Below are 25055 nucleotides of genomic sequence, written 5' to 3' on the forward strand. Positions count from 1 at the left end.
ATGAAGTTTAGCTACGACAAGTGCAAGGTCCTACACCTGGGTCGGAGCAATCCCAGGCACAGCTACAGGTTGGGCAGAGAAGAGATTCAGAGCAGCCCTGCGGAGAAGGACTTGGGGGTGTTGATCGATGAGAAAATGAACATGAGCCGGCTTCAGTGTGCGCTCACAGCCCAGAAAGCCAACCGTATCCTGGGCTGCATCAAAAGGAGCGTGACCAGCAGGTCGAAGGAGGTGATCCTGCCCCTCTACTCTGCTCTTGTGAGACCTCACCTGGAGCATTGTGTGCAGTTCTGGTGTCCTCAACATAAAAAGGACATGGAACTGCTGGAACAAGTCCAGAGGAGGGCCATGAGGATGGTCAGGGGACTGGAGCACCTTCCGTGTGAAGACAGGCTGAGGAAGTTGGGGCTGTTCAGCCTGGAGAAGAGAAGGCTGCATGGAGACCTCATAGCAGCCTTCCAGTATCTGAACAGGGGCTATAGGGATGCTGGGGAGGGACTCTTCATCAGGGACTGTAGTGACAGGACAAGGGGAACAGGTTAAAACTTTAACAGGGGAAGTTTAGATTGGATATAAGGAGGAAGTTCTTTCCTGTTAGGGTGGTGAGACCCTGGAATGGGTTGCCCAGGGAGGTTGTGAGTGCTCCATCCCTGTCGGTGTTCAAGGCCAGGTTGGATGAAGCCTTGTGTGGGATGGTTTAGTGAGAGGTGTCCCTGCCCATGGCAGGGGTGTTGGAACTAGATGATCTTGAGGTCCTTTCCAACCCTAACTATTCTATGATTCTATATTCCCTGTACTTTCTCTCCTTTCAGTTCTCACAGTAAATGCAGTGCCTTACTAAATCAGTATCTACTCCGATGCTTATAAAAACGGAGAGCACCAGATACATAGGAGGAAATAATAATTACATAGGGAAAAATCAGCAAGCAGTACTCCAGGAAAAACACATTAAAGAAATTAGCAACTACAGAGCTGAAACCCAGGGGCGTATGGGATGGGAGAAGAGGACACACAGGAACAAAGAGTTTATTTCTTTTTGTGGTTGGAAAGCATATGAGCAGCCGCTGGGAACCAAGAAGCAGCTGACAGAAGAGAAGAGTGTTATGGTTCTGGTTTCTTACCTGTATCTAGCCACACACATTTACGGAAAACTGCAACACAGTAATATGAAAAAATGCTTTGGAATAATTAGATTTTGTGTTTTGTAGAGCAGGACTGAATTTGCCTTCAAAGTTTTATGTATTATTTAGCTTAATTAAATAAATACGAAAAAGTTTGGAGGAAGCTGTGAGAAGACTTTTTTCCCTTTTAAATATCAAATATCAAGTCTACCATTCCCTATTTATGTGGGCTGAATTGCTTGGAGATTCAAAAATAAATACATTGCAAACTTCAGAACTTCAATGGGTTATGAATATAAACATTTGAAGAGACTCTTTGTTTAAGATTCATTAAGCACTAGAATTGAAAACAAGCTGCCAAAGCGCATAGAGATTAGAGAGGTTAGATTTGGATATGGGCCTTTTCCTGTAAAGATCCGTCATCTCATGTAGAATTGCAGTAAAATGAGTGAGGCTCTGTGGGATGAGTAGAGAAAAAGAAAAAAGAAAAAGAGAAAATGCTGTATGAACTCATGGCAAGATGCAGAGTTAGGCAGTGACAGTATCTCTCTTCTCCCCTGCTTAACTTCTAGTACCTTAAAATTGCAAAAGCTTCTCTACTCGCCACCATCTCCTAGCTAGAAATTTCTTGTGCAAGTATAATCCTCCAATTTATAACCCTTCTAACCTGCACCTGTAGATAAGGCCCTTACTTCTAGAGTAACTGCAATGCAACTTTGCTCTCCAAAATATGCTAGTCTTAAATTTTATGCCAATTCTGAATATAGGATCTGAAGTACAAAAAAGTTCTTCTCCCTTAACTCTGCCATTAGCTGAAAGTGTTGCATAAATAAATCTAAGTATTGCCATAAAGTATGAACACTGACACAAGCAGTCTCCAAATAATGCGAAAACCTTTCTGGCTTTCGAATATATGCATGTGTAATGCTGAATATAACCAACAAGAAATGCAAAGCAAATTTTAATATATTGACTGCTCATTTTTGGCAGCATTCATTAGAGTAACAGGAAACTCTTAAGAAGGCAAGAACGATCAAGGGCTTCAGTTCCAAATGTCAGAGTACCCCAAAGACGTACTCCAAACTTACTCATGTGTAAACCTGTGATCCATGCAACCTTCTGAAGTCAGCATTACACAGCAAGCTTAAAACAATCTATGTAACTTGCATAGGATTTTCCTGCTTAAACTCCCTCCTGCACAGTAAGTGCATAGGGATGTAACAGTTATAGTGATAGCTGCTATTTATTTATTTATGGGATTCCATACTGGTGTTCAACTTGGAATTAGCTAGACAGACTAATATGCAGCATGAGTGAGCGGTCTTCGTTGTTACATCCAGTTCTCTTCAGGACTTTCAAATCTAACACTGAAACCAGCTGAACACAACGAACAGGCTGCCAGGAAAAGATCAAGTTCAGATGTCTCTTTACCACAAAGCCAACCTAACTACAACCAGAGTTTTGAAGCTTACCAAGATCTTCCAGCACACAAACACCCTTCTTTCAGCTCTTTACTTATGTTACCTCTCCTTGCACATGCATAATAAACAGGGCGAGGGTAAAATAAAGTAATCTGTAATTAATATAGCCAAGCTGATATGACTACAGGCTCAGAGTACCATTAATCACTTTTACTGATATTCAACATTTTCTCCCTGCCCATCGGTATATGTCAAAGTATTTTCCAGTGGAAGCATGGACCTTCATACAGTGAACAAAACCCCACTGACAGCAGGCTTGTCTTCAATGATTTCTCATGATGGACCCCTTTTGTCTATGGTTAAAAATCATTGCTTCAGTATAACCTCCATGTCCCGCGTACATCTTTTCTTTGCATCTCCTGACACCAAACCAGGAGTTGCTCCTGAATTCACATTGGTCACACCAACTTTTGAAAGTCACATTCACACTGTGCTGCCAGCAATGGTCATCATCCAACTCAAGGACAATTGCAACCAGAAAGTTTTCCAATATAATATCAGCTACTCCCCACGGGCTGGCAAAGACTCACAAGGATCTCTGATACACGGTCAGCAAGGAACAAAATTTCAAGGTTTATGTTCAGAACTCAATTACATCTACAAGAAATTTAGACAGAAAGTAAATTGGGCTTACAAGGAAAACAGAAATTATCTGAATTAATGTAAGTAGGGGAAAAAAGAATAGACTGGTTTGTGAAAGAAGTTAAGAACACATCTAATTAAATGAAACATTTGTTTCAAGATTACCAGGAACGCTCACATGCTTTTCCCATACCACAACTCCACTATCTGCGTATGATGTCAGCAAATTGAGAACAGCTCCTTCCCCAAGCAAAATAACAGTGAGAGAAAGCATTTATCTTTGATACTAGAATTATTACTTCCTCATAATAAGCTGTTCCATCTAGCTTGTGTACTCTGTAGTCCATTTGATTATAGTTTGCAAGACAAATACTTCTGAATAATTTCCTCTGGAAGTGAAACATCAACCAGATATGCCCACCCAGCATTATTTATTTTGATTCCTACAAGAATTCTTACAAAAGGTGTTTTCCCCACTTTTCATATTCATCAGTGTTGTTTCCTACAGGCTTCTCTAGACAGCGTTGACAAGAACAGAAAAAAACCGGAACACCAACAGCACTAAAGCTAGGATGTATACGAGACAAAAACATATTAAACTCCACACATAATGTTACTGTCAGACATTTCAGAAGAACAGGTGGCTTGATCCAGGTGGCTGGGGCTACACTCCCAAACCTTCAACCAGCAGCTGGAGCTCCAAGTGATTCAAGCTAATTAGCAAGATTTATTGGATAGTATCATCAAACTTTAAAATGAAAATTACCCCTTTGAATTTAAAGGTAACTAAACATTTAGATACCCTACCCAGGAAAGCCCACAGTAGGATTCATTTTTGTCATAACTAGAGACCACTTATCTGATGTATAAATCCGAGAGGAGAAAAGACAGAAACATAGTTCGAGAATCTCCCTGTTCACACTGACAGGTTAGTAGCAAGTGTAATTATGATAATGAACAAAATGAAGCACATGATGAAAATCAGCATACATGGCGCATATTAGACTTCTAAGAGGTGCTCAGTGACTGAAGTGACATGCACTTTTCCTAGCAATCTATCAGCAACAATGATCTCCAGATTTATTCAGCCAATTCTCAGGATCAATACGCCAGCCCAAAATAATGTCGGCGATCTTTTGTCACTGGCCCCAGAAGTGCCATTGGTCTTCTGGTAAATAGTATCTTCTGCACAATGTCAGCATTTTCACAGCTTTTGAAGCATCTGAGCAACCTTTCCTGGTACTTCATTAGCAAGCACCTAAAGAATCAACTGAGACACAAACATATTTTGTCCTAACACACACACTGGACTAAAGTAACCCACTGACTCATGACTAACTTTCCTAAAATGTATTTGCTATAGATAATTAAAAACAGTTCAAAGAAATCTTACCATCATGAATCTCAAATGCCAAACTAGTGATCTTCTGCGTAATTATCATCATTGGACTGTTTTAAGAGAAGAAAGAATCAGTTAGGAAAAAGTTCAGCTTTCTTTCACAGGTAAACATCAGGGAAAGTGTATATTAGGTTAGTTACTCTCAACTGGAAGATTTTCAATGCAAGGATAAAGTGATTAGTCTCTGGAGCTCAAACCATTTCAGATTTTTCAATGCAATGATACCAATTTAATCCTTAGATAGAGTATTTGATAACCTCTGCCTTTTATCATTGCACTAGCTTCCACAAACATAGTCAGTGTTTCAGATCTATTTTCCACTAACGTAGTTTATTTTTTTTTACAGTGGGAAGAGTAAAGAAAAAAGGGCAATCAGAGCAATTAAGTACATTGTAAATTACAGCAGCACTAAGGAAAGGACAATAAAAATATACCAAAGTTGAGGAATACCATAAATTATTTAGATATTCAGACCACTTCCACTGTTTCTACTAACACTTGGTCCTATGCTTAATTCGTCCACCTAGAATTACTATTTGCTTCAAGTACACATATCTGGCAAAACAAAACCCCAGTACAATTTATGTTGGAGCCAACATAAAAGAGTTCAGTTTGTTGTGAGTTTGGTACACTTGTGCAGATCTTAAACTGTCCAAGATACATTCTTCCCTAGCTAAACAAGTCAGCTTTATATTGAGAAATTATACAATCTTCGCAGTACTTAAGAGCTCTTGACTGATGCAAATCCCAGCACTGAGAACCCCTTAACTGGAGGCAAGGGGAGGATGGGGGAGAGCATGAAGTAAATTATTAGCATTTCAAGATTTAGCTTTGGAATCAGATCTCAAAAATGCATCAGGGACTCCATATTTACCTCATAGCTTCTGAACTGGAGACCAAACAAACCCCCACCACAACAAAACAATGATACTGTAGGATGAGCACATAGTTTTGTTCAAGTCTTTTGACTGCACTTAGCCTTTTTAGAACATACTAAAGTTGGCACAGAAAAACAAATCCAACAGCCATCAAGTTCTCCTTCACTGACAGGGAAATGCCAGTGTTTTGCCAGATGGCTCGGTCTGACAAATGAAGTTTTTTTAATGTTATGGCTATTTCAAAACACACAATACTTTCAGTCCTCCAAATGCGATCAGGGAAAAAGGGATTTCCCGACTGTATTATCAGCGCCCCAAAATCCTGACACTAAGACTAGAGAGACAAGCAAGGGTCAGCAAGGAAAGAAACACTAAACAAAAACAGACAAGTGTGGAAATCCCTCATATCTCTTTCTACCATTTAAGCTGTAGACTTGCCTGGTGCTGGCAGAAATCACCAATTGATTCTGAACATAATGGGTGGTCCTTCTGTAAGTGGACATGTGACAGCATGGATCCTGCCTGGTGGAAGGATGGAGCCCAGGAGGAGTTCTGTCAGACCTCGCATTAATTCTAGCTGTCTCACTGATGCATCTGTCATTGTTATCATAGCAGACCCCAGTGTTCTTTCGCTTCTCAAGTGGCTATTCCAGTATCATCGAGGATTTGGCTGAGGAGCAGCAATCTAGACACTCAAAGAGGAAGAGTCCTTCCTGGAACAGGAAGGCTGGGAACCAGAATTTTAATGATCCGGTTTAGGTGCTGGCAGAAAGGCAAGGCGGCAGTGGAAGGCTCACTGGCAGCTGGGATCTGTTAGTACTGCAGCCAGGACCACTCAGCCCTACACAAGCAATTGCACCTCCAGCATGAGTTCTCCTCCACTGTTTCCACTGTCAGTGCATCGATACCTTCCTTCAAACTTTTTGCAGATTCTCTGGGACACCTCAGGTGGGTATGGCATGCTAGGAGAAACATCTAGGTAAACAGCCATTCAAAGCTCTTCTGGGACTAACTACTAAGCAAATGCATGCCAACATCTTCGGAAGAACTTGCTGATGCTTGGGTTCAACTGCTGATTAGGCAACTTTTGTCATTTACTTGAGCTAACTTCTCTTCTCCTAGAACTAGAGAACACTGGCAGAAAATAGCCCCTTCAGTTCATCTTCTTTCTCCCCCTGTTTTGGAAGTAATCTCTGTCTCAGGCCTCAAGGGAGCAGTTCAGTATATGGCAGATGCATACATCAAGCTCCCAAACTAGTGCATAAAAAGATGGTTTAAATCAGGCAGCTCAAACATACAATCAGAGAGTGGGATCTAGGCTTCAGAACAGTTCTATCCAGAGCACAGATCTCTTAAATCTTTGAATGTGTTCAGACCTAGCAGAAATCTCTGAGCCAACACCAAACCAAGAGTCACATTTGAGCAATGATGCGCTCAAGCTCTAGTGATAGTTTTGAGAGCAGCAACAAACAAGTGCAATTATACCATTTCTGGAGTCAGCTCAGAGCTTTGATCACTGCCAAGGTTACACATTTTGGCCCTACAGTGAACTGGAAGGGACAGCATTCGGATTACAGTTTCACTTGTAATGGTGAAGGTTTAATTCAACCCTAATCAGTGAACCTAATTTTAAAGTGCCTTTACACATGTCTATGTTGCAAGCTCCCATTATAGCCAGTGGAGATGTAGGAACAGTCAGAGGCACTTGGCAAGTGACCCAGTTCACACTAAGGTAGAACTTAGTGGTAGGGCAGCTGAAATGCCCTTCAGGCTCTATTGTCTACATCAGTCAGATCTCCAGTGACTACAGTGGGAACTCGGATATGTGGCTTGAAGGTAGACACTTGGATATAGGGGTAAACGTAGAAAGATGTTTCGGAAGGCAAGGCCCAGCTAAACATGACAGAAAAGACAAACTTAACCATAAAGCTTTTGGATTCAGCCTACAAGTTAAGTTTCTGGACTACATACTTGTTACCGATGAAGGCTGAAAAGCAACAAGGCTACCAAGGCTACTAAGCACAACTCTACTACACAATACAGATAACACCAAACTACAAAGACCACTGACATTCATAGTATTCCTGAAAAGTATTTACTGCACTGTTTTAAGCAGACTAACAAACACTCCCCATCTCTTTTTTTTTCCCCCCCAAAAATACACTCTCTCCTTTAAGTCACCAAAAGCACGATCACAGTGGCAAACATTCATAGGAAATGTGCTCCGGTTCCTTGTATCTGAAGTAAGAAAGAATCACCAATGTTGTTGTTTTACTTTCCCTGTTTAATTCTGTTCTGCTCCTAATTACTGCTCAAGTCAAACACAGGTTTAAATTCATGATATAAAATCAGAGCACATATAGACAAAGATTTCTGTTTCCAAGGGCTGTGTGACTGTTCTACCACACAGGTGCCTCTTTCCTTAGCTTTCTCCTTCTGGAACATAAAACAAAACCAAAAAAGAAAGAAGCTAAATTCCATAAACATTCAGATTTTCCTCACAAGGTGGTATCAGACTGTGGCAGGCACACGAGTACATGAGGTACAATTCAAGTTTCATCATGTTGTCATGGGTGGCAACAGTTTTAGGGGAAAAAAGCAAAAGCAAAAAAATTATGCACCAAATCCTTTACGCCCTTCAGACAGGAACAGCAGGCAACAGACAAGGCATCAATGGCTCTGACAAGACACAACTGCTCCCCAGATTCTCGATTTGCATGATTAAAGCATAGCTACTTATATATTTGCATGTGTATAAAGACATAAGCACACACCCAGCTTTCTCACAAAGGTTAAATGGTTGACACACTTGGAAAAAACCCAGGTACAGCAGCAATCAGGAAGACAAGATGGAAAGATTATTTTTCTCCTTACCCGGAAAAATCAGCGGAGTACTGTCCATAATCAAAGATATAGACTCTAGTAATTTGGCACACAGTGAGGTATCCCAAAGCAAAAACAAAGCAATACCTGGAAAATGGAAAAATAAGCTTTTCAGTTAAAAACCATAAACATTTCTCCATTGAACAAACTACCATTTCAGTTTACATAATTGGAGTGTGCAATTACACCTTCATTCTGGTTGGGGGTTTTTGGCAGTATTTATTCTACGCAAGCACATCAATTTATTTTTAATAATACTATGTACAGTACTCGCAAATTCTATTGTCATTAGCCAAAATATTTATGTCCATAATAAAACACGGGATTTATATTTTCAAGTACCACTGTAAAAACTGGAAGTCCTATAAAGAGAAAACTAATCTGTAAATTTGGGGGTTTTTAGTTCAAAGTTAATTTTTCTCTGAGCATAAAAATGTGACGAATTACACATCAAACAATTTCAATTAAATGTATTTCTATATATTCAAAATTCAGCACCACAAATCCCACTGCTGCTGTTTCCAAAGGAACTGGAAAAGGCAATTTTCAAGTACAAATATTAAATGACATCCAAGTGAAAAAGGAAGAGGATGCTTTCATGCCTCCTGTGGAAGCTGATCCTCAGCAAATTAAGAACCACCTTACACCAGTATTATACATTTAATTTCACATGTAATTTTTTCAGGTCAGGGTTGGGATTCCCCTGCCTTATTAACATGTACATCTGCACACTAGTGAGAACCGATTTGCCAGTACACCTCACAAAACCTGCCAGATATTGTTCTCAGTTAAAAAGAATGGAGAATGCCAGCAGCAACTTAACTAATCCCTTAGGACTTTCTGTATGAACTTCGCAGTCTTGAAGATTTCCACATAACTTGGGAAACAATTCATGGTAATGTAATCAACCACTTGTGTCATCATGTTCACAAGACTAATGTGCAACCCCTACAGCAGACCATATTACACATTCAGAATTCATACACCAAATGGAAAATCATGAATAGGACTAGGGTGAGACAGTGAGGGACACTACAGGAAGACCTTGGAACATGCTTTTCCTTCCTTTTCTTAGTGAGTATTTTTTGCCAAAAAAGTATTAAATAATTCTAAAGTCTTAGAAATTATTCTTTAATCTGAAAGTTGCCGTACAGAACACTTGAAGTTTAATTAGGAGTTGTGCTAGATATAAATCATGTAATATGTTAAAACATCCAACCTCCAAATTACAGATTACCTTATATATCAGTAGCTACGTTAAACCACACTTCTTTCTTTTGGGGGGAAAATGCCCCAAAATAAAACAAATCAAACATATTTAGGGTGCTTGTTTTAGCAACAGATTCTTTTCTGTTTTCATCAAAATTAATAACCCAGAAACAGTATTATATTGGGTGGCTAATTGGTACAGAAGTATAATAAAAATCCACCAAAATTACAAAATAATTGGCTTATAATTATACTAAATTATTTCAGCAAGAGAAACAACTGAACACAACAAAATGGTACATCGAGGACTGCAGGTATCAGGAACGGGGCACGATGTAGAACTCTAAAATTTTGGGAATTAAGATTTTTCTCAGATATTTTAAGACAAACTACCCACCCCACCACCTCCCAAATCCCAACAAACAAAACCCAGGTTTCACACGGAGGAGGAGTATGTGGGTTCTACTTGCCCACACTACAAGCAGTCCCAGTTCTTCCATTCACTAAAAATTGAGTATGATTTTCAGCCTTACCAACCTCTTGATTTACATGCTCAACAGTCCCAGATTAAAAGTAACTTGTTATGTACAGATATAACTACATGCTCAGCCACAGATACCACCCTAAGCGGCCAAGAAAATAAACAACGCACTGCAGTTCTCTTGAAGAGCATCTCATTTTATCCCTACTGACAAGATCATGTATTCATTAACAGCAGTCTATTCACAGTATATTGCAATAGGTCTAAAATAAACAGAATTGCAAAAGTATCTAAATACAGCTTTCATAAAGTGCTATCCATAGCAGCAATACCTACTTTGTTAGGATGGGAAACACCCTGTGCTATTAGGTCCAGACCCTCAGATGGAAGAAAACAGACAGCAGTTTCTACCTCATATAATTCATGCTTTAAAACATTTATGCTGTATTTAAACAAGACATTACAAAGACTTCCTTTTGCAAGCAGGAAGGCTATGCTGGTAAGTACAACTGAAATAAAACTAGTGAATATCCTATTCATTAATAAAGCACTGAGAAGTCAGGAAACCTTAGTTTCTTTCCTATATAGTTATTATGATACAATCCTAGGTGAACGTGTAACTGCAAATTCCTGTCTCGCTGAAGAAATACGTCATTATTCCTGACATCTTTTAAAAGCTTGGCATTCAAGTTTAAGATACATTCGGTCATTTTACTTATTGCATACCTTCCACATGCTGCGCTTGAGAAGACTGGGATTTCCCCATGAGCATTTCCTCAGTTATTCTCCATGCATACAAGTGTTTCATAAAAACTGCATTCCTCTTTAAAATGAATTTTGTGATACTCAATGTTACCCCAGTTCTACATATATGAGGAAATTGAGAAACAGAGAGATGACATGGGTCTGAATACCAAACTGGGGAGATGCAAGGTCAATTACTGGGCAAACTTATCTGTTATAAACTTGACAGAAAGGACATCACCAGCACATTTCAGTCACACATACACAAATCTGTTCCCGAGCATCCCATGAAAGCTGAAGGATTGATTATATTTGCAGCTAACAGAAGTAGTTTAAATCACATTGTAGTGCCCTGCACTTAGGAACAGACTGATGCAGCAATGCTACCCAATTACAGAACAGTCAAATGTCCAGGGCAGTTAAAGGTTACTTCTTCATCTGCAGGTTCCTGTGGCTTAAATGCCTTCCAGCTTCTACAGCACGTTAACTTTCTGCAATGAAATGACTGGCTTGGAACATGAGGGGAGAGCAGTGGATATCGTCTATTGACTTCAGAAAAGCTTTTGATGCTTGATACTCTCATGGTCAAGCTGATGATATACGGGGCTGGTTGGGCAGACAGTCAAGTGGATTGAAAACAGGTTGAGCGGCTGGGTCTAGAATGTGGTAATCAGTGGCACAAAGCTGAATTGGAGGGCAGTAACTACCTGCATACCCCAGGGGTCAATACTGGGTCTGATCCTCTAATATCTTCATTTATGATTTGGATGATGGGGCAGAGCGCAGTCTCAGCAAATTTGATAATGACACCAAAGTGTGACAAGTGGCCAATACACCAGAAGACCTCGCTACCATCCAAAGGAACCTTGGCAGGTTGGAGAAATGAACTGACAAGAATCTCGTGACAGTCAACAAGGGGAAGTGCAAAGTCCTGCACCTGGGGAAGAACAACACTAGGGACCAATAAATGCTGGTAGCCACCCAGCTGGAAAGCAGCTTGGCAGAAAAGGACCTGCAGGTCCTTGTGGTCACCAAGCTGAACACGAGGCAGCAACGCATCCTTGCAGTCAAGAAAGCAAGAGGGACGTACAGAGCTTTCCCAAAATCTTTCAAAAAATACCCCACATCATTTGCTATGACACTTGAGCAGGAGCCCAGCTGGCACCTTGCCTCGAGGAAGCCAGAAACATCTGTCAGATCTAGCATCTGCTATCCTTTCACAATACCCTCTTCCAAATCAAAACCTAACTTTACTATGAAAAGTCCAGTTAGTAAGAACAGTGAGAAAATTAACACATCCTTTCTTGCCTTCATGATTATACAACATTTCTCTGGTTTTGGAGTATGCTGACCAAAATGTCAGCCACATGAGTACTTCCAGATTTCCTGGAAATAGACATTAGCCATCATGACTGACATGGGGTAATTTTTCACAATTCAGTTAATATCCATGCTGAAGCTGTAGCACAGAAATGGAGGAAAAATAAAAGGCAACTTAAGCTCCTCACTGAGATTCCAGATTTCACTGCACAATCTAAACCAGTATGCCTTTCCACAGAGCAGTGAAACTTGTGTTTGGTGAATAAAACATGGCAACAACTGTGAATTTTAACTATCTTCCAACCATGTGAGCCAGAAAAGCAATTGGTCTTAGAAGTCAAAGTTACTCTACACCTGCTACTTAGTGAATAATGTATTTAGTATGTTCTATCCATAAAATTCTACCATTCCTTTAAAAGAAACATACCAAGTAAACTAGTTTAAAAAGTATATTCTGATATATTATACATCAATTATAACTTATACTACATACACACAATACATAGAAAATACTAAGTGGGCAGCCTCTCCAAGTAGTACTCTACAGAAGGTGCACATCAAGAGAATTCTATTAAAAAAAGAACCTTCTATTAGCAAAGAAAATACATAACTCTGTATTATTATTTCTTGTCCAGTCATCTTGTCAAATAACATTAATCAACAGAAATAGGGCTTTCTTACCTGTATATATAAAGCCAAAAGGATTCCTTATATCTGTATGTATATATATATACACACACATATATACAGATACACAGGTTTCAGTTTCTTCACATTACATGAACTTTCTTTCAGTTTCCAGCTTAACATACATTTTCTATCATACTTTCTACTGCTAAACAGGAGTAGCTACGTTAGATTTCTGAAATACCTTTCAGAAAACCTCAGCCTCATCCTTGTGCTATCCTTCTTGTTTGTCACTCTTATAAGCTTAGCAGTCAACAGAACATCCACACCAGCACTGCTCATCTACTTCAGTGCAAAACAGTCTGATTTTGTTTGCACAGCTGATTAATTTTTTCCTACAGGCAAAGTCTTTTTATCCAATGTTGCATTATAAATTTATTCCACATGATACACCTACCATCCTGCCCACCACATCATCTATAACAGATAAGGACATAAAGGCCCCACACAAGGGGCAGTACTAGGTCAGGGAAGCCTCCATCTAGCCCAGGATTCAGGACTGTGTCCTCCCCAAAGAAGCAGCTAAAACACAGATGCCCAAGAAAGCTGATGAGCACAGAAACTACTTCCCAACACTCTCCCAGACTCAAACCATCAGCACCTTGGAAGAGCTGAATTCAAATATGGCAACCATGCATGTAATAACCCTCAGCATACTACACCTCTATCAAATGTGCTCCAAAGCACACATCTCTATCACCCTTTCTTGCTCCAAATACACTTGGGAAAGATCTGTTAATTTCTGTATTTTCAGCATAGCTATGTACAAATTTGATAGCACAGAATGAGCCAGCAGAACCTGCTTGTATAAAGGTGTCACAGCTTTATATTCTGTGGTTTAAAAGCAGAACCTCCAGCTTTTACCCATGCCCCTCAGAAACTTCGGGTTGCAAGCTAAGAAAGAGAAAGCAGGTTAATTTTAGAGCTTAAGTATATGCTGATGGGCAAGCCAGGCTGCACACAGGCTCAGGCAAACCATAACAGCCATTAGCTGATTGTATTTACATAAGCAGGTGAGGGAGTTGCAGTTTTGTTCAATTTTACCCTTTTGGGGCACTCAGCATCTTAGTTATAAAAATATTTTGTCAAGCACCTACCATACCTATCTCCATTTGCACAAAATGCATCAAAAATAGAACTGTGACCTTGACAAAGGCATGCTTTGGGAGATGTCATAGCAACTTCTGTTATTTTAGGCTCTTCCCATGCAGTGCAAGGACACCACCAGGGAATGCTATTTTGCTGGAAGAAAGTTAAGTAAATCCATCAACACAGGGCACCTTTTCACCAGTTAGCTGGCACACACAGATTTAGCCTTGAAATGAAGGTTTCATGTCAAGATCTACTCCTCCATTATGCTAGTAAATGACACCTTTTTTAAGTATGTAATTATTCAGTTTCAGAAGGCAGCCCTGTCCACCATGTAACATTAGACTGCTTTGATTTTTGGGAAAGGTGATACAATAGCCTCTAAGTTTTCCCATGTCCTGTGCTGAAATCTGCTGCCTGTGTTGGTTTGTTTGGTTTTCCTACTGCTGTGGCAACGTAAAAAACATTAAAAATTAAATTGTCCCTAATGTCAGAACTGAATTTTTACCACAATGCAGCTACATCGTTTTAATTCTCATGAGCAGAATTAGCTTTCACTCTTCACACAGAGAAACTCAACTCTGTGCAGCTAGAACATGCAGTATTTGTTTGCAAAACTTCAGAGGGGAAAACACACATCAAGCAAAAAGGTCCAAAAAGCCAAAGCTAAACATCTATCTAATTCTGTAATTATCACTTATAAGCCAATATAAATACGATTGGAATTAGCCAAGTTTTGACTAAGAATCACAAGGCAAGCTAACCTGCCCCAACCTGCTGTTGATACACCAAGAAGAGACTCCTATACACAATTCCTGTTCAAATTATGGATGCACCACTGACATACATTGGTGTTACTCAGAAAATTGACTGGTTTTATGAAGTAGCCAGTAACAGACTCACAGTGTGTGGTCTTAACCAAGTCCCAGTCCTCCCTGTAACTCGAGAAACCACTCTAAAATGTGAGCAGTATTAACCCTTTAGAGCCAGTTGGATGCCTTCTGATCCACACAGTCTAGTTTGTCCTTTTCGATTACTTCAAAGCAGAGATCCAAAATGCACTGAACAAGCAAACAAACCAAAATATAAAAGCAGACTGCCTGTGAGCCCATTTCCAGAGAAGGAAGCGTTCACATCATCCTGCTTTGGCAACAAGCAGTACCAGCTATCCCACCCCTCTGCAACCCTCGGTGGAAGATTTTTGGGTCTCAGAGCCACTTTAAAGCAAGTTTAACAAGTGGACTGTTTTCCAACACTTAGATGCAACAAGGGCGTGTAGTGATAGAACAAGAGGGAATGGCTTGACACCCAAAGAGGCTAAATTTAGATGAGATATGAAGAAAGAATTCTTCACTATGAGGGTGGTGAGGCACTGGCACAGGTTGCCCAGAGAAGCTGTGGATGCCCCTGGCAGCGTTCAAGGCCAGGTTGCATGAGGCTTTGCGCAACCTGGTCTAACGGAAGGTGTCCCTGCCCATAACAGGGGGGTTGGAACTAGATAAGCTTTAGTGTCCCTTCCATACCAAACCATTCTACGGCCAACAGTCCTACACAACATACGGCACAAGGGCTGCATGTGGCCTCTGATGCCACTTGCTTGGCCTGCCTATTGCTGTGGCACAGTGGCTTGCTAGCTGGACACCATGTACTGGCCATGCGTTAGGCCCACACCTCTGGATCACGTGTGTCTACACTGGGTTTTGCTCAGCCAGTAGAGGAAAAGCTATCCAGGTCCATCAGTTTCCTGCATAGAATCAGACGCACAAAGCCCCGGGATGTAAGTTTTCATTAGCTCCATTGCTGCTGAAGCATTTGCAATGTTTTTGCTGGTTTTATTTACTACAGATTTGCTGTAGAGGTTATCACTCCCCTAATGTATTTTGATGCTCTGCTACATAATGGCAACATAATGGCTTAGTAAAGTAGATCCTGAATCAAGCTAAATTACACAATCATTCCATTTATAACTACAGGCCATATCCCAAATGCAACATTAATATATGACAAATACAACACAAATATTCTTGTCAAAAATGAGTACTAGAACTTCATATTTTCCACATGCTCCCTAAATTTACATTGTCTCACTTTCCAGCCTCTCACCCGACTCCCTCCAAATATGGAACATCTTAAGGACAAGGAGATCAGATTTAGGCTCATGTACAAGGGAGAAACATCATCTACAACTAAATGGTGGGAGAGAAGAGGACAGAGGGTGTTTCCATGTCTTCGCTGGGATGGAATAAATATGTTGTGCACTTCATTTTTACTGTAAGTCTCCAAAGGAACATAGATCAGGAAGAGTCGGAATAGAAAAAGTGATTTTATCCCTTATCAGACTCAAAGCTAAGAGCTGAAGCTGACCCTGTCCAAAACCTTAATGTTAAATGGAGATGAGACACAAGAGGTCACTTAAGTTCTCTTTCACTTGAAAAAACAGTGTCTTATCAACCCCTATTTCTGCAATCCCTTGAAAGTGTAACAGTAAACAATGCAGATAAGAGCACTAGATCTGACCTTTTATAGTTTAAAAAGTTGCCAATAGCACATAGCACTTAAAGGTCCAAACCAAAGAAGAAAGCCTAACAGCTTCACAGCACAAAATGTGCAAAGGCAGAACCCCCTGGTGCTGGAATTTGCCTTACAAACCCCAGATGAAAGGAGGAGACTCCTGACGAAGATGAGTACTCATGGCAGTTATTTTATTTCTAAGTTCCGCAAACACTTCTATACTGCTGCTGTGAATTTTCATCTGTTCACCCATTTTTCTATGTAATATTTGCCTAACTACATGATGTTTCAGCATCACAGCATGTAACTGATTTTATCCTTCCTCTTTCTTCCGTGTGACACTGAAGTAACCTTCTTTTACACCTCAGAACCATGTGCAGTATCTTTACTTCTGTAAACAAGCAGAAACTCAAAGCACATAGGCAGAAATAGTCAGAGTTAGGTCTCTAGGAGCTAGGAAGCAACTCAACTTGTAGAATATTTTTAAGGAAATAAAGATGTTATTACAGAACATTGACAATAATAGGACTATTGTAAGCTCTGAAGTACAGCCCGACTAGGCATAATAGTTTAGCAAGTGTAAACATAAACTAATACAAAAATTTTTCAACACTAAATCATTTCATTTCAGTGGACCATACAGCTTCATACAAGAACTAACAGCCAGTAGAACAGAACAAGCTCTCTGCTGGCAAAACCTTAGGGAAGTCAATCATTAAACCCGTTTCTGCCGTCAGCTAGGTACTTGGCAAGTATCATCTTGGATAAAGATAAGAGGGAGCTGTTACTGCCATTCACCCACTCACCACCCTGCTCTAGCCACATACCCCCCTTGTACCCCATGCACACCCCCACGTGCTGCAGCTATTGCTCCTTCTCAGCTGCAAAGCTGACTCCCAGCTGCTTCAGCCCCCCAAAGCTCTGCTGCAACACCACCTCCTTGCCTGGAGACACACCACCCGACAAAGAAACGGCGCAACTGCAACAGCGCCGGGAGAGAGGGGGAAGCTTTGCTCACTCATGAGGTGATGCCAGCTGGAATTTGCGTTCAGCCAGCCAGGAGACATTTTCTGCATGTGTTAAGGATGGCAGCAGCTGGGAAGCATACGGCGTATGATTTGCTGAGAAGGTAGTTGTGCAGCCAGAATCAGTGCGTGGGGCTGCGAGCGGATTAATACACAACTCAAATCCCTGCAAGGTGGAGTATGCAAAGTGAAAGGCCACAGGAATCAAATTTAGTTACAGGAACAGAATATGTGAATTATTCCACTACGAAAGGAAAGCCAGGAGTTTGTGTTAACAACCTAACACAGCTGCATTTCCTTTTAAAACAATTCTGAAAACAAAACACCCTCTTCTACAGAGGAACTGTATCAGAAGGGGTGATGGTACTCTGTTTCCCACCTTATTTCTCGCTTTGCCTTCAGGAAGGAATCAAACAGTTCTTTGATTTCAACAGGCCACTGAGTCGACTGCAAGCTCCACAGCCAGTCTGACCTGCACCAGAGCTGCAGCCCTATTCCTTGCCAAGCTATCTGCATCATCTTGCACTCAGACACCTATCTCAAGCAGTACAATAGCTGGAATAAAAGCTTTCTGAAAAATCTCATTGTCTTAAAACATAACTTACATGAAATGTCTGCTTTGCTCCAACACTTAACATTCGTTTAACCTGGAAATATGGAAAGAGCAATCCTTTCGGGTGACTTGGCTCATTTCTGTCTAATTTTCTGCCCCCCCTCCTCTCAGCTAAGTTAAGTACCGCAATCACACAACAGTTTTCTATCTTCTCCATCCTTTAGTCAATGCATGGCCATGCATGTAACATTCACATGATGCATCAACTTCATCACTGTCACAGTAGTTGTCATATGTTCCTGCACAATCACATGCAGAGATCAAAGTCAGCTGTCTCCTGCTCCCAGCCAGGAGAAAACCTGTGAGTGGGTCCCTTTTCTTTGCTCTATGGTGAAGCCTGACACCAGTTACAGGATGGCAACTTCTATTTTCATGCAGATTTCTCTTCTCCCACATGACAGAAACACTATTGACTAATTCCAGGGATGAATTTGAGATACTCCACAAAGAGTGTGATATGCAATAGAAATGACATGGCAAGACACGAATCCAAAGCAGAAGTGAACTCTGCGCGCAATGGTTATTTGTAGTCCTACTGTACACGCATAAAGAAATACCTCAGACTGGTGGCTAGGAAGAATCAGTACCTGTAGATTGTTGCACGCAAGCACACAAGGAACCCAGTATGAGAAAAGCTTTGCATTTATCTTTGGAACATTTTTCTCCTTCCAGTTAACAATGGGAAGCCAAAAAAAGAAACTTAATTACTCAATGACAGTCCAAGTCATGGCACGATCACTCATGGGAGTGTCATGCATTAACCCCAGGCAAACAATAATTATTCACAGCTACATTTATGATCTCTAAGCAACCGTATTCTCAGAATATTAATTTATATATTACACAAGTTTATGATTATATAAACTATGCTTTGTTTTTTAGTTTTTATTTACTTGGATACTGTCTTGATCCTATCTCCATACATGTTTGAAGTTCACTGCATTTTCAGCCTACGCTAGTCACTGAAATGCTTGAACTCTGCTTTGTAATCTCCCTGTTCTTCAGTTTAGGTGTACAAAACCACTTGTGTCTGTGATCTTTTAATGGCTTCAAAATCTTCCCTCTAATGCCCAGAGCAATCGAATTATCCCACAATTAACTAAAAATAAAAAAAAAATAAATTTAAAGAAAATCAGAACTGCTCAGTTTGTTTCACACAAAAGAATCATGAGACCCGTCCCTAACAACATACTTTATAAAATCAACTAGCAGAAACTGGTGTAGATTTAATCACAATATATACTATATATACTAGTGGAAGAGGCTACATTTCTGTACAAATGCAGTTTTCTTGTCAGTGCTATGACAGATAACGAATGTCAGGTCATTCAATTATCCTTTGAGATACGAAATCAAAATCAGGAATTATTCACCCGTATGTACACCCCATATTACTGCTATTTGCCTACCAGTCCCCACTGAGGTGTTCCATTACCTTCCTGAATTATTTTCTCTCATTTCCTAGCATTCACTACAGACCTCAGCTTTTCAGTCACTGAGAAAAGTCATTTAAATCTCCAGCAGGGAAATAACTAATAATCAGTCTTACTTCAACAATATCTTTGTCCCATCATTCAAACACTTGTCATACTGACAACCCGGAAATTTCCTCATACTACCGGTTTATTCTGTTTTCTACAAGTAGGATGTGACCAAACACAAGGAGCCATTCTTTATGTGAGCTAAGACCAGCTTTTTTAACTCGTTACAAACAGGGCATCCAAGCAAATGAACTTTTTCTCCTGAATCTTTTATAACACTGACTTATCAATGAACAACATCTGCTGCTGCTAGCAGGACTGCCTGGAGGCTACAAATTACATACAAGGAAGACATCCACAATCATTTTGCTAGCTCAAAGCTTCCTTTCCGAAAATTTCCATTATTTAAATTCCTTCATCCACAGGTAATATGAAAATTACAAGAGAATTGTGCAGAAGCATTTATGAATTTTAAACCTTAGCTACAAAAAAAAAGACTGATATTTTATCTCAGATTCGTATTTCTCATGACTAGTACTAGTCTGAATTAGGAAATACACTCGAATTTCTTTTTAATCATAATTCTAGACATTATGCAGTGAAACACTCTGTAGGTAGACTATTAACAGTCAATATTATCACTTAGATGTTTGTTAAACTTAGAGCAACACTTAAGAAAGTAATTACATAAAATGATTTATACCTATCTGTTCACAGCAAGAAATACATTACACATATACAGAAGCAGATTACTGCTATTGCAGTGACAAAGGTCCCACTGCACATTAGATAGTTCACACTGCTAAGCAGCCACCACAAACAGGCAAAATAATCAAGGAAAAGATCTGAACACCAGCAGCCTAGGAGACCCATCACAGACTCATTGTACAATTACAAATGGGTGACTTAAATCAAGGTTTACACATACAAGTATTCCTATCATATAGGTGTTTTTTAGGCATTCTAATTCCCATTGCATGAATTCACAGAACCTTGACAATTAGAAGCTACACTTAAAGAGCTATTTAAATCTCTTCAACTGCCCCATCTATGAAACATGAATAGAAACCCTTACCTACTTCACAGGAGCATTTAATAAGTAAGTGCATTAAAGACTACAGGAACAACCAAATACTAAACTTGTCTACTCTCCAAACCAAGTTTTGTTAGAAAGCACCCAACATACGTATAAATTCTGTTCAAGCTAAGTAAAATCACTACTTTTCAGACAGAACTTTTAATTCCACTCAAAGCATATCCACATCAAGCCTTCAAGCCTAAAAATAGTGTGATTGCCAGTCAGCCAGAAACTTAGCGTGCATCCAGAAGCTCCTATGCTGCACTTGCCAGGAATGTCAAGACTCTGAAAAATAACATATTATAACAGTCAAGACAAACTCATCTGTAACACAAGCACACAGTGCACACTCTCCGATTATTCATTACTGTGATGCCTGGCACTGACACTGCCGTTAAGATTCCTTTTGTGTCTCCATTAAAACCAAATCTGAAGAAAAATTTTAGCTAAATGTGCATAGGAAAAAACAGTTTAACCTGTTTGGGGTTTATGACACTTATTAGTGACTCAAGAATGTGAGGGGAAGTGGACTGTATCTTTTTAAGCAAAGACAATTTCATACTGGTTTGGCCACTGAAATCCGTAGGTATCTCTACAGTCACAGAGTAGCGAGAACTCCCCCATGAGGGGTTTGAATCAGCTGTATTCTGTTCATCTGGAACAAAACATACTGTTTTTATATGCCTAGTTTTTGCCTTAGTTACTTGTTTAACAGTTATGTTTTCAGAATGTGAATAAGTCTCATTGCTTGATCTTAAGACCACCAGGTATTCCATCAGCCAGAGCTAAATTTCAATTACTATTCAGTACTCACTCCTAGCTCTGCAACCATTTATAATGCTCTTGCTCTGCTAGTAATCAGTCTCGTACCTTGCAATGTTGGAATGGTTGAGACGGCATTCTGTAAAGACAGTATTAGTCTGAAAACAAATTCTGTTTAGGCCTTTTTGTCACTTGGAAAATTCAAATCATTAGTTTGAAAAAAAAGTCAAGCTGGAATGCTTTTCAAACTTCTGCTAGGTGTTAGGGACAACTACTGTTTGCTGTAACACCATTTCACAGAGTCTTATGTCAGCACACACATTCAAACAAGAAGCAAGAGGAAGAAAAAAGTTGGTGGCGGTCTTGTGAGAAAAGCACATAATTAAATACAAGCAAACAGATTGCAATACTCATGTTTTGCTTCGGTGAGTTTAGCTGAATGCCAGAACCATGTCATACTTCATCTCCGGAGATGCAAAGATAACAAGAGAAGTGTAGACTGAAAAACGACGGGGAAAAAGCATCAACAGAAGTCATCACGAGAAAAAGCAATCTACTTCGAGCAGCATCAACTGTAAATGACGCCTACCAAAGGGAGCTTCAGTCTTGTCACAATTCACAGTAAATGAATTACTTAATAGCTAAAGAGAATAGTAGTAAACTTCTCAGGTTGGTTTACTGAAGTATTTTCAGTCTATATGAAGGCTCTATCATGCCTTCATGAAGGATCTATCACATGGATTAGATATTTCTATTACAGCTGAAAGCAGCCTTCAGCTACCAATAAATTAAGATCAGTGACACTGCCAAAAAATTAACAGTATTCCCTTAAGTTATTTGTACCTTTGCCAGAGAAGGTATTTCTACATCATAAACATATTAGCACACCTCTAGCCTAAACTCATTACTGCCACTACAGACATGCTACACCTCTGCAATGACTCAGTTTAATTCTCAAATTGCTTACATTATTTCAACAGTGAAGCAAGCAATGAAACCTGTGAATGCAGCAATATGGAAAAAAATACGTCCATATGTCTCTTCTGAAATCTATGACTGCAGGATTAAAGGGACAAAGATAGTAATCCAAAGGAGTAGCTATTCATCACTGCCCAAACCATACTGGACCACTGCAAAAACCATGAGAACAGACTGGCAAGGAAGAGAGTGAAACCTTTGATTATCAGAACTGCTATTAGAAGCCCAGAGCTCTGCACTTTGTTAGCCCGAGGTATGTTTTATGAAGTGGTAACAGAATATATTAACCACAGCCAATTTTAATTCAATGTGGACAATGAGACGTAGGGGAGGTTTTTCTTCTGTAAGTCCACTTTCATCTTTTATACATCTACTCCTGTCCGATTATCAGCTTGAAAGACAAACAGCGTTGGATGGTGACAGTTATCCAGACCCAACAGGTTGAAGTCCTGAGTAACCTCACCTGACCCCATTGCTGACACTGCTTTGAGCATGTGGCTGGATCAGAAACTTCTTTAGGTCCCTGCCACCTAAAACTTCTTATTCTATGAGTTTGTTCAGTTTATTTAACTGTTAATTTAACAGTGTATATAACTGTTGATTTTCTAAGATAAAATGTGGTAAGGGAAACAAGCAACTTTCTTCTACTAAAGTTTGACAACAAATAGTACATGGCTGTATTCCAATCATAAAATAATAAATAATGCCTAACAGCTTTTTGCCCCCAAGCAAGTTAATTTTCCTCAAATAATCAAAATCCTTCCTCGCACTTGTGAGTGAGGAGTTGTGCAAGAGTCCCATACGGTGCAGGGTGAAGCAGACCTTACTGAAAGAAGTTACATCACAGTGATCAATACTGGAGCACAGCTGAGATATTGCCACATGGGATAAATGCAACAACAATAGGTCTGCACATAGTTTCACCTATATATATCATAAATATATATATGTATATTTTTTATATATATATATATATAAAAATATATATAATGTCACCATATAAATTATAAAACAGTTGTATTTATGGAATTGTGCCAGAAGCACCAAGATTTAAAATCCCAATATTTTAATGCGATAGTATAAACATGTACCTCTTTAGAAACTTGTAAAGTTTTAAAATGTGAATTTAAATAGAAGATTCTATTGCACTGTAAGCATGACAGTTAAACCTCAGATTTGTCTTACTGGTCCAGATATTTACTCTCAAATATCCATTTTTAAATTGCAGAAGTCTGTAACTATGAAAGCAAAGGTTTCATCTCAACCTTCAGTATAGCGGACAGACTGTAGAAAAATGCAGTTTTAATAAAGATGACAAATACTTGTAAAGATACTTTGACAGAATTAATTTGGGAAATGACAGGGGAGCATCAGAGAAGAAAAGACTCAAAAAGATTCCTTAATTTAATAACCATATGTCCCACCAGACACTCTGATTTGCTGTGGGAAAACACCATTAAAGAAGCCTCCACATGTACCTGCCCCAAAACACTTAGTTTTAAAACTGTGGCTAACTCAGTGCTTTGCATAGCTCTGTCCTTCTTTGACTAAGTGTCTGGATTCTGCACCCTCCCCCCATCCCTTACAGAAAGCTTTCCGGAAGTGTTATACAGGCTTTATTTTATGGGGTGGAGGGAAGGACAGGGGACGGGACACAGACAGGTGGACACATAACAAAACCACATACACATGCATTATTAGAACAAGAACTAGAAGCTTACATTTTAAACAGAAAAATCTGAGAGCAAGTAGGGCAGGGAGAACAAAAAGCACATCCCTTCCTCTTTTCATTGTGTCCTTGGCAGACAGGCCCACACTTCCAGCCAATTCTACTATTTTCTGAACAATGACAGATTCTGCTCAATTACCCCAGTCCCTCGGATGCTCTCCCTCTCCCCTCCGAGACTCGGCCATCCGCTCCTGACCCCTCACTGAAGCCTTACAACCTCTAGATAAGCCATGAGCATCAGCAGCTCCCTCTGCAACTCTCCTTTTGCCACCAGCAGTTTCTGTCTCTTAGTCCCTAATCTACTCACAGGAAAAGGCAATTTCCCCCTTCATACAAGAGATCCACCTATCCTTGTCTTAAAAGGAAGAAGCAAGTCATGATGCATTTTGTACACTGCAATTTCTTTTGGTATTTCTTAGGCACACTTAACTCAGTATCCTTGTCAGGAGCAGATAAATCAGAAGTGGATGTGAGAACCACATAGCACGATAGCTCAGACTAGAAAAACCCTGGTTAGAAGACAGACATTACTTTCATAGTGAAAGTATGGGAGGTCCATTAGAAGAAATATTAAGAAGGCAAAAAAACAGGCAAGCATACAAGAAATAATACCAGGAATATAGCTCAAAACATTCAGATGAGAATCAATAAAAGTGATTACAGGAGTCAGCTTTTAACGGAAAACATTTTATGACTCTCAATCTTCAACAAAATCACCCACTCTTGATTTTGGAATACATTTAATTAAACAAGTTATTGGTTTAACTGTGGGGAATACTATGTCTGTGCTGTATCGGAAGCTAGGTAAGATGAATTTAAAAATCTCCCTTTAAAAGTTTACCTCATGAAGGCTTTATCTTAATTCCTTACAGCTGGAAACCATTTTAGATTTTGATGCCTAGCATTTATAAAGCTCTCAGAATCCTTTCTCTCTGGGAGGGATACTGAAGCCCTTCTTGGCACTTTCCTATGGTCCTGGCCCCAGGAAAACCCTAGAAAATAAA

The 25055-nt window shown here is 39.7% G+C and overlaps 1 protein-coding gene across 1 annotated transcript in view; it reads right to left on the bottom strand.

The window, feature by feature from the left end:
• MBOAT2 (membrane bound O-acyltransferase domain containing 2) overlaps nucleotides 1-25055 on the bottom strand; it is a 94697-nt gene that overhangs the window by 31344 nt on the left and 38298 nt on the right. The window contains exons 4-5 of the mRNA XM_065681585.1: nucleotides 8336-8431; nucleotides 4578-4633 (exon numbers count right to left, since the gene is read on the bottom strand). Coding sequence (XP_065537657.1) covers nucleotides 4578-4633; nucleotides 8336-8431 — 152 coding nt within the window. The remainder of the gene's footprint in view (nucleotides 1-4577; nucleotides 4634-8335; nucleotides 8432-25055) is intronic.

This window comes from Lathamus discolor, chromosome 5, assembly GCF_037157495.1.
Source record: "Lathamus discolor isolate bLatDis1 chromosome 5, bLatDis1.hap1, whole genome shotgun sequence".
Taxonomy (NCBI): Eukaryota; Metazoa; Chordata; class Aves; order Psittaciformes; family Psittacidae; genus Lathamus; species Lathamus discolor.